This window comes from Colias croceus, chromosome 27, assembly GCF_905220415.1.
Source record: "Colias croceus chromosome 27, ilColCroc2.1".
NCBI classification, from domain to species: Eukaryota; Metazoa; Arthropoda; class Insecta; order Lepidoptera; family Pieridae; genus Colias; species Colias croceus.
In genome coordinates, this window is record NC_059563.1 from 3,406,919 (window position 1) to 3,418,154 (window position 11,236).

Below are 11,236 nucleotides of genomic sequence, written 5' to 3' on the forward strand. Positions count from 1 at the left end.
GAATGTACATGGACCCGAACATTAAGAAAATTGTATAATAACAAATATAATAAAAATTAATAAACATACATATATATAGATAAATAGACACAAAAGAGAAATGCTACATGCTACGGTAGGTTACGGTACTTTTCCTTTGCACTTTTCCGTATTATTTGTATTATTTTTGCAATATCGTAACACACACGAAGGCATATTTGATGCGTTTCACTTTAAAACAAATAAAAATGAGCGTGCAGTTACGCCATATGGCGTATGTTGAGCGGAACATAAGTGATGTAGGCGGTGTCGTCTCCATATGTATATCTCAATGACATAAGTAAACATTATATTGGTAGGCACAAACTCATATTAAATAAAGAATTAACATTACAATTTAAAACAAAGACACCAAAAGAAATTATCATATAGATTGTATTTTTTAATTACTTCAGTCATTGTAGCGTAATTGCTTTTATAATGGCATAACATACTCATATTACCAGTATTTGAAACAGGTTGTCCTGAGAAACACTACATCTAGATATATTTGTATTGAAAAATGTCAAAACAATTTGAAACATACATTCTAAACGGAGTAACAGTAAATGATGTAGCTAAAGGAATTATAAACGGAGGTGAACAGACAGGAGCCTTCTTTCTTCAGGATCTGGATGACGCATATCAAAGAATTGAATATTTTAAACGAAAAATGCCAAGAGTTCAAATATTTTATGGTATGTATCTAGTTGAAATTGTTTACATATATATATTATTTTACATTAAATTTTGTCTACTATTTGAAATTTAACTTTGCTATCTAAATTTATTTTAAACTAGATTTCCGCCCGCGGCCTCCGCGTTTTCAAAGAAAAACCCGCATAGTTCCCGTTCCCGTGGGATTTCCGGGTTAAAACCTATCCTATGTGTTAATCCAAGTTATCCTCTATATGTGTGCTAAATTTCATTGTAATCACTTCAGTAGTACTTGCGTGAAAGAGTAACAAACACACCCACATCCTTACAAACTTTCGCATTTATAATATTAGTAGGATAGGACTACCATTCCATCTTTGTATAAAACTAATCGCGTCAAAATCAGTTGCGTAGTTTTAAAGATCCAAGTATACAAAGGGACGGACAAACAGCGGGAAGCGACTTTTTTATACAATGTAGAGATGAATTACAATATTATAGCCTGGTGAATATAATATCTATTAATTACAGGACTATTTCACTTATATTTAAGTATACTAGGTATGCCCCACCGCCCACGGTTTTACTCGCATTGCTCCACTCCTATTGGTCTTAGCATGATGATACATATTAGCCTATAAGCCTTCGTCAATAAATGGACTATCTGACAATGAAATACAAATAGGACGGTTCCAGAGATTAGCGCGTTCAAGCAAACAAACTTTCCAGCTTTATAATATATAGGTATAGAAGTATAGATGATAAACATCATTTATCAGAACCTAAATAATTCTTAGTAGCAAAGTACACAATTCTTAAGTCCTATATATACAAAATAGATCAACACATAATTAACTCTCTTCACAATTATTAGGCAGCGTATATAACTTTATAATATTAGTATTCGTTGTGTGCGCGATGACAGCGCCCATATAGTGGCCGCAACTATTCAGGATTTGTCATCTGTCAAATCATGTCAACTAGATATTAAGATATTTTTGTGATATTGATTTTCGACTAGTTTTTCAACGAAATTGAAAAAAATAGTGTAAAAAGTGAGTGTGTATATTATACTTAGCGATTTTCTTCCTCGTGAAAAATATTTTTTTCTCTTCACAGCAGCTATCCATTTTTGTCTTTGCTGTAATGTCCACTTTGATGTTGGAAACGAATCAAACTTGCAGGAACTGTTTTTCTCATTGTTTTTACAATTTACGACACAGCATGTACTATGACCCATATCGCTAATTTTTACGTTTTTACTTAAAATTATAAAGGAAGTTATGAAAATAAAGCAATTTGACACATGACAGCCCAGAAATAATTCACATTTCTGCCACGTCGTGCGCTACGCTCGATTTGCCGTTCCCCACCACCCACTTCGCACATAGCCAATGTTGTTTTACAGCCATCAAATCAAACGACAACATAGCTCTATTGAAGTTAGTAGCAGCCCTAGGATTGGGTTTTGACTGCGCTACGCCGGGCGAGCTGTACAAAGTCTTGAAACTTAATGTGAATCCACGGTATGTTATTATCGTATTTAAAAAAAATCGTTATTAAAAAAAATATACTTAAACCTAATGAGAATGGAAAATAATAGTAAATGTGCGCATACACAGAAAGCCATCGAGGAAAGGAAAGAAGGAAAGATTGGTTATTTTACCTATTTAATGATATTGTGGCAATAATTATCGGACTTTTATCAAAATAGTATATCATTATGACTATTTGTCGACTTCCTTATACTACGGAACAGTTATTTAGTCATGCTAAATTCCTAATTTCTGATACTTAAGTAAGATATTTTCGTCAAAACCAGCACGGAATAATTCAATACTTTACTCAGTATTCCATATTAAATACAGGCCAGTATTACAATACATTTAAAAATAATACTAGCTTTCCACCCGCAGCTTCGCCCGCGCATTCAAAGAATAAACCCGCATAGTTCCCATTCTCGTGGGATTTCCGGGTTAAAGCCTATCCTATTTCTCGTAAAAAAAGGCTATATCCTTTCTCGGGTATCAAAATATCTCCACCAAATTTCATGCAAATTGGTTCAGTGGTTAAGGAGTGATTGAGTAGACAGACAGACAGAGTTACTTTTGCATTTATAATATTAATTAGTACATATTAGTATGGATTAAAATAATTATTTTATTTTCTAGAAGTATCATATTTGCGTCACCCCTCAAACATCCACAATGGATGACGTATGCCAAAAAATGTGGAATCAAATACGCTACATTCGATTCTTCTTTCGAGCTGAAAAAAACGAAACAATATTGGCCTGACGCAAGGTAAATCAAATTGCCGGAATAAGTAATATGAATAGTTTTACATTTTTAAATTTCTTAATTTACACTTGTAAAAAGTAATATGTACATAAAATGATAAGTCTCCTAATCTTTATTCATAATATAATAATGAAATTACAATAATAGTAAGTTAAGTTAAATTCGTAGAATTGTTCCAAAATACCCGATAGATTTCTCAATCTGTTTTTAGCATTATGTACCTATATAAAATAAAAAGCTTTAATAAAAAAATGTATTATTCATAATAGAGAGGTATTTTTATTTTTATATGTTATTACGAAGAACCAAGTGCATAATATTATATAAAATATATAAACATTATGAACTTACATTTGAAGTATGAATTCACAAAAGTAAGAATTTATAACAATTATTTTATACATGAATTTTCAGGCTTTTAATAAGAATAAAAGTTGATAGTAACAGCGTATACCGTTTGAGTGATAAATTCGGATGCGACTATGAAACAGAAGCAATCGATCTTTTGGATGAAGCCGCTAGACTTGGAATAAAGGTATGTTTCTGATTTGATTATGGAATAAATGAATACATAGGTACCTACTGCAATATATTACATACAATATATACAAGACTTTGATAAGTATTTATAGAAGTAAGTAGCTTACCGTCCGCGGCTTCGCCCGCTTGTCTAAAACCTAGATTATATACTAAAACCTTCCTCTTAAATCACTCTATCTATTAAAAAAAACCGCTTCAAAATCCGTTGCGTAGTTTTAAAGATTTAAGCATAGGGACATAGGTACAGAGAAAGCGACTTTGTTTTATACTATGTAGTGATATATATAATATTTTGTCTTCAGTCACCTCGGGGGTTAGACAAGTGGCTTTCGTTTAGCGTAACGTTTGATAGAATAGATTATGAATGTATGAGATTGACATAAGCTGTAGATAAATGTATCGACAACTTACGTCAATCTCATACATTCATAATCTATTCTATCAAACGTTACGCTAAACGAAAGCCACTTGTCTAGGGGGGCTGTTATAATATTATTATCATGACAGGATTATTTTTATGGATGTTTACTAAAATCTTGTCTTATATATACTATATCTCATCGCAGCATTAAGGAAAGAAGTTGTAGTATGATTTTATTAACCGTGTATGGAAAAAAGGAAACAATTAGAGAAACTTCCAGACGTGTAAAATATATTTTGAATGCTATTGTGATATTCAATAAGCGACAATTTATGTATTTACCCAGATGTAAACTATTACAATCTAAAAAAACATCTATCCAAAAAAAAGAATGTACATAATTTCAGGTGGTCGGAGTCGCCTTCCACGTCGGCAGTGTCTGCTTTTCATCGGACAGTCACGTCAATGGGCTTCGAATGGCGAGATCACTGTTTGATTATGAAGCTAAAAATGGCAGACGAATGAGTATTGTGGATATAGGCGGTGGGTTCCTTAGTGAAAATACTACAGATATTGATGAGGTTTGTAGTTTAGTAAAAAGTCTTTATTAAATACTATTTTTCTATACAAGCTGTGCCTCGCGGTTTTACCCGCATTGCTCCGCTCCTGTTGGTCTTAGCGTGATGACATAATTATAGCCTATAGCTTTCCTCGATAAATGAGCTATCTAACACCAAAATAACTTTTCAAATCGGACCAGTAGTTCCTGAGATTAGCACCAATGGATTTCTGTAACTTATATTAAAGGGATAGAGAAAGTATTGATGACAGCCAATGGAAATAGACTGAGATGTGCGAGAAAATGATTTGTATAGGATGTTATGGAACTTGACACTTGTTAAATACCAGTTGGGATAAAGAATAATACATAAGTATTTATGATTACCTAGCGAAACCTAGTAACGAAAGAAGATCAGATTATAATCTATTTTCATCGACTTATTCGACTACGATTTTGATCGAAATTCTTTCGAATTTAACTATTATATTTTTATGTTTTTAGCTTACATTCCTGATAATAATCTTTGATTTAATTTCCTAGTCTTTATACTCACTGCTTGCTTAAATATTTCACAGGTATCTCGTCTAGTGAATACAGCGTTGGAAGAATACTTCCCTGACAAAAGTGTGCAAATCACAGCAGAACCTGGTCGATACATAAGCGATTCTTCTATGGTGCTGTATAGCAGTATTAACGCGGTTAGAAGGGTATGTGATATAATATTAAAAGCACGATGTTTTCCTTCATATATTGATGAATGGATGATGAAAAACTTTGCTTGCCTAGTTAACCCGTGAAATTACAATGTCACTAATTTTTCGATCGTTGGTTAAAACTTATTCCCAACATTTCAAAAATGCATTTTAATGGTTCGAATTTAACAGTTTAATGGTGACATTTTAATATTACCTATCGTGTAATATTAAATATATTATTGGACGGATAAGTTTTAACCAAGGATTGGAAAATCGGACCTTAAACAGTTAAATTGTAGGAAATTAATTTAAATGACAATGTACTCTCAAAATTGAATAATACAATGTAATTATAATAATAAATATTAATTGTTACATCACGTTTCTGCAATATAATACATTTTTAAATTAGTTACATTATTATTGAGTTACTTAATACAATAAGTGTCACTTAGTGTATAATTTCAAGTGTATATTGCTGATACCTTTTAGTAGTATTTTTTTTTAATAATTAATAATGAATATTTCGTTTTATACGCATTATCTATATGCATAAATTAATTAATTTAGAGCTTAAATATAACATTAAGTTAATGACTAAGTATTTTTATTTTAATTCGCCGTATGGAACGAGCTCTTATCAACGAAACTATACATAATACATAAGCTACAACACTACCAAGTTTCATTAAATTCGGGTCAGTAGTTTTAGCATGATTGACGATTGTGTACATCTAAAGTTTTTTTTATTCTTGCACTGGTTGCTTGGCAGAAATTGTTATTGGGCAATAAAGTCGCCTCATGCTTGCTTCTATGTCCTTATTTTTTAATAGTTTCTATGTGTGCAATAAATAATATATAAATAAATATAAATAAAAACATGAACAAATTTGGATCAAACATGTATCCCTACAGGGATAATTTTTATCCCGGAAAATGTCATAAATCAAACCCCGGCGAAGTCAGTGCGTTAATCTGTATAATATAGGTATAAAACTGTGTCATTTATTTCATTTTTATCTAAATCAAGAACAACTGAAACGGTTTTTATGGTTTTTAATTAATTGTAAATAGGTATCATTTCAATTAATCTTAAAGTACACCACCAAACTAAGCAAGGCAAATAAAATCTTAATATATATAAATCTCGTGTCACAATGTTTGTCCTCAATGGACTTCTAAACCACTTAACCGATTATAATAAAATTCGCACACCATGTGCAGTTCGATCCAACTTGAGAGATAGGATAGTTTAAATCTCAAATCGTTTAAGAGAAAGCGGGCGAAGCCGCGGGCGGTAAGCTAGTATATTATAAAAAATATATGTAGCTAGTCGCTACGAATTTCGCTGTGTTCAACCAACGCTATATAACTAGCGTTCTGCCCGCGGCTTCGCTTGTTTTGTCTAAAACCTTATAAATTATTCACCAAAACTTTCCTCCACAACATCTCTATCTATTAAAAAAACTCATCAATATCGGTTACGTAATTTTAAAGATTTAAGTATACATAGGGACGGACTGACAGTGACAGCCACTTTTTTTACAATTTAGTGATTATTTTCTATTTCACAGGTTGATAAAAATGGTGAAAAAATAAACATGCTTTACATAAACGATGGCATATACGGCACACTGCGTTGCGCAGAGGTTTGGCAGACTGTTTATAAGTTTGCAGTAAGTACAATCCTTAGTAAGTTACGAATATTATAACCGGAAGCGTTTGTTCGTTTGCTCATGCTAATCTCACGAACCACGGGTCCTGATTTGAGAAATGATTTCACCGTAATACATATAATATTATGGGCAGTGCAAATATATTACAATACTTTTTTTACTAAAACTACTGGTAATAATAATAAATTTAAAGACTCTTTAGCTTTAAGATATAATCATTTGTTAATTTCCAGAGAAACACAATAGAAAACAACGAGGAAGTATACAAAACGATCATATGGGGCAACAGCCTAGATTCCTCTGACCAAGTGCTATCTGAAAATAAGATATATTTGCCACAATGTACCACACAGGATTGGCTCGTTTTTCCCGTAAGAGGAGCTTATTCCCATGTCTTTGGGTCGACTTTCGCGTGCACTAATTTACCGCCAATAAGACCTGTTATATCTAAGGAACTGTGGTGAGTTTTTATGAATAGTTAGCTCGGAAATGTGTTAATAAGTAAAAGATTTAAAATATGTAACTGCTCTGAGCTTGACGTTTGACGTTTCCTTCGATCTTTTGAAAGAAATCGAATGCATTTCTAATCTTTCTTTTCTTTTTGTATCTTCTTTCTATATATTATATTTCTTACTTTAATCACTGAGCTTTAAACGTTTTGTGAACTTTTAATACTAAATTTTATTTACCTTACTTTTTATTTCATGCCATATTGAGACGTCTATATGTACTGTGTCTATACCTCATACTTTCCATCAAAAATAATTAATTAACTATTGTATCAAGTATACTAATACTGTACTGTTTTTTCAGGAAAAAGATAAAGAACAGTGAAGTTTTCGAGCCAGAAGATTTCATTGAAAATCCAGACATTTCGGCGCCATTTCCCTCCAACATCCCTGAAGTAATTAATGTCCAAAACCATTTAAAATCAAATGTAGTGTTAAAAGCATAGTTTAATTTTAGTAATAATTTTATATTTTCGACACTGTTGAATAAGTTACGGGTTAAATTTAACCTTTTTACACATGGTTGCGTTTGTTTTTGTTATATGTTAATAAAATATTAATATGGATGACGTTGTATTATTTTTTCTGCTTCCGATATATTGTTAAATCTGTTCACCGTCTTACCAATATTATGCCTAGATAATATATGTAATTATGCATACATAATATTATTGTGTATTAAGGGCTGATTTTTCAATCGTTGGTTAAAACTTATTCATCGAATAACATATTAAACTACCATTTCAAAAATGTATTCTAATTGTCCGTATTTGACAGTTTACAGGTGACATTTTAAAATATTCGTGTAATACTTTATTGGACGGATAAATTTTAACCAAGGATTGAAAAATCGGCCCTAAGTAAAATATTAATTAAACGTCAAATTACATAATAGAGTGCAATCCACATCCATTCTCACCATATTATCTTATACCAGCTGTGCCCCGCGGTTTTACCCCTATTGCTCCGCTCCTGTTAATCATAGCGTGATGTTGTATAGCCTATAGCCTTCCTCGATAAATGGGCTATCTAACACCGAAATAATTTTTCAAATCGGACCAGTAGTTCCCGAGATTAGCGCGTTCAAACAAACAAACAAAATCTTCAGCTTTATAATGTTTGTATAGATTCATATCTAATCATTATTATTTTGATTCGCTCAAATCTCAATATGTCTTTAATAAAAAGATATTTACTCTAATTTAACAAGGAATACATTTTAAAGATACAGGGTGTGAAAAACATCCGAGGTAATTTCAACACCCTGTATATCTAAAACTACCCTACAGCTTCTATGACAAGTTCTGTACTTTAGCACGCGACCAATTAGTGTACAAGTGTTATTGATTTTGCGACTTACTGCATTGCTTTTGCGGATTTCGTAGTTTTATATTTTTGAATTTATTCTTAGAGGATTATTTCCAAATTAAGCTTTAATATTAGCGAGAAGTTTGGACTTTAAAACATCTGAATGGTTTTACTATTGACCGAGACAAAAAAAGAACTGTTTGCCGAAGTCGGAATATTTGCAATCAAATAGAAAATAATATGGTACCTAGAGACACCTAGAGATTAGAAATCTAATAATCTCGAGACATAAAAATAACTAGCTGTGCTCCGCGGTTTTACCCGCAGTGTTCCGCTCCTGTTGGTCTTAGCGAGATGATATATCATAGCCTTATAGCCTTCCTCGATAACTAAAAGGGCTATCTAACACCGAAATAATTTTTCAAATCGGACCAGTAGTTTCCGAGATTAGCGCGTTCAAACAAACAAACAAACAAACTCTTCAGTTTTATAATATTACTAGTATAGATAAGTAGGTATATAAGTAGGTATAAGTATCTATAGATTACATAAAATCCTTCCATTTTATCGTAAAAGAAAGGCAAAGAAACACTTTCGCATTTATAACAATTGTAACCATAACAAATATCTTCTTAATTTCAATAGAATTCTCAATATTAACATTAGAAGCCATATCGCACAAAGCTAGTACACACAATGGATATGTAAATTCAAGTGGACTCCAATCAATGTACACCTTGCCTAATTGGTCACGCGTAAACTTGAAGGGGATTCGCTTTCAAATGTTTTGATCTTGATACTTGAGTTTGAGTTTGAGGGTAAGATGAGGAGAGTGGAAAATTTGGTTTTCGTTCCTTATTATAATGTTCGTATATTCGAGCAGCTTGTACTATAATGAAAGTGAGATGGCAATGAAAGTGAATTAGCTGATCTTCGATTCTCTGACCTAACCGATATTATGCATTAAAAAGCCCTTTCGTATGGTAACTAACATTGTGACAAGAGAATTTAATATATATAGAGATAGATGATAATATATCGATGTATAGATAGATATAGAAATTAGAAAACTAGCTTTCCACCCGCCGCTTCGCCCGCGCAGTCAAAGAAAAAACCGCATAGTTCCCGTTCCCGTGGGATTTCCGTGATAAAACCTATTTTATGTCCTTTCTCGGGTATCAAAATATCTCAATATATCATACCAAATTTCATGCAAATTGGTTCAGTAGTTAAGGCGTAATTGAGTAACAGACAGACAGACAGAGTTACTTTCGCATTTATAATATTAGTATGGATAGATAGAGATAACATTTATTTATCAACATTATAGTTAATCAAAACTAGATCCTGAACCTGCAGTACCTAATCACACACTACTCAGAGATGCACAAATTATTCATATGATTCCTTGATGAAATATAAATTATTCCATGGAGTTTCCTTTTGTTGTCTGTCTGTGTGTGTGTGTGAGAAATCGATTGAATATTTCATTGTTTGAGTGTAAAATAAACTTGAGTAGGTAACACGACATAATTAGATAGAAAAAAATATAGGCAAAGGAAAAGTAAATAATATTATATTATATATTATATCGAATATTAGATTTTTCATTAATACCATATTAGACCTTATTCAATCAAAAATCTACTAATATTGTAAATGCGAAAGTTTGTGAGGATGTGTGTGTGTGTATGTGTGTGTATGTTACTCTTTCACGCAAATACTACTGAACCGATTTCAATGAAATTTAGCACACATATAGAGGGTAACTTGGATTAACACATACGATAGGTTTCATCCCAGAAATCCCACAGGAACGGGAACTATGCGGGTTTTTCTTTCAAAACGCGGGCAAGCCGCGGACGGAAAGCTACTAATAATAATATATAAGTTACCTACATTGAATTTTGTTAAAATCAAGAAGGATGACAACTAAATATTCTATTGTTAAGCTTACATCTTTTAACCCGCTGAAGTAACGAAAAAGTGCTGTTTCTATTAAAAGTCACTAATATTTCTTAACAATATAATATCTTTTTATTTGAACGGTTTTTAAATTATTCTATCGTTTACAGCAATTTAACATTAAGATGTACGCAATTTCGTGAACCATTGTAATTTATGACGTAGTTTATTTTGATTTGTGTATTGTAATTCAAATTCAAATTCAAATTCAAATTATTTATTTCTTCCTTTTACAATAGGTCCTTAACTTATTTGTGATTGGAACACTCCTAGTAAGCAAATAATTGCTTGTGTCAGGAGGTTCCGCTCTTCCTTAACACTATTAGACACAGAAACAGAAATAAAACAATATGAATGAATTCAATGCAAAAACACAAAAGAAAAGAAAGAATTTAATAAAATATCTGTATGAGTGTGTGTGTGTGTGCATGTGTGTGTGTGTGTGTGTGTGTGTGTGTGTGTGTGTGTGTGTGTGTGTGTGTTTGACAGCACGTTTATTTTTTATATTGGAGCAAAGCTTCGGTATCTGAGTAGCTTAAGGGTTTCAACCATTCCGTTAATACTTTTTTACAGTTTTTATTGAGCAATTTACCTACATTTAATTTTTTATTTATTTTATTATACAAGTTTGAAGATTGAGCAGCG

The 11,236-nt window shown here is 32.0% G+C and overlaps 1 protein-coding gene across 1 annotated transcript; it reads left to right on the forward strand.

Moving 5' to 3' along the window:
- The first annotated feature begins 453 nt into the window (after positions 1-453).
- On the forward strand, positions 454-7,836 carry LOC123703828 (ornithine decarboxylase-like). Its single transcript, XM_045651992.1, has 9 exons — positions 454-716; positions 2,084-2,201; positions 2,847-2,978; positions 3,390-3,510; positions 4,284-4,457; positions 5,014-5,145; positions 6,708-6,809; positions 7,043-7,269; positions 7,623-7,836. Exons 1-9 carry the CDS (start codon positions 542-544, stop codon positions 7,762-7,764), a joined length of 1,323 nt encoding a protein of 440 aa, XP_045507948.1. The 5' UTR covers positions 454-541; the 3' UTR covers positions 7,765-7,836.
- The last annotated feature ends 3,400 nt before the right edge of the window (positions 7,837-11,236 follow it).

Bases quoted from the DNA above. Each gene is read 5' to 3' on its own strand.
- LOC123703828 (XM_045651992.1), top strand. From the start codon at position 542: ATGTCAAAACAATTTGAAACATACATTCTAAACGGAGTAACAGTAAAT. The intron at 5,146-6,707 runs GTATGTGATATA...TCTATTTCACAG, and splicing joins GTATTAACGCGGTTAGAAGG to GTTGATAAAAATGGTGAAAA. The intron at 7,270-7,622 runs GTGAGTTTTTAT...CTGTTTTTTCAG, and splicing joins GTTATATCTAAGGAACTGTG to GAAAAAGATAAAGAACAGTG.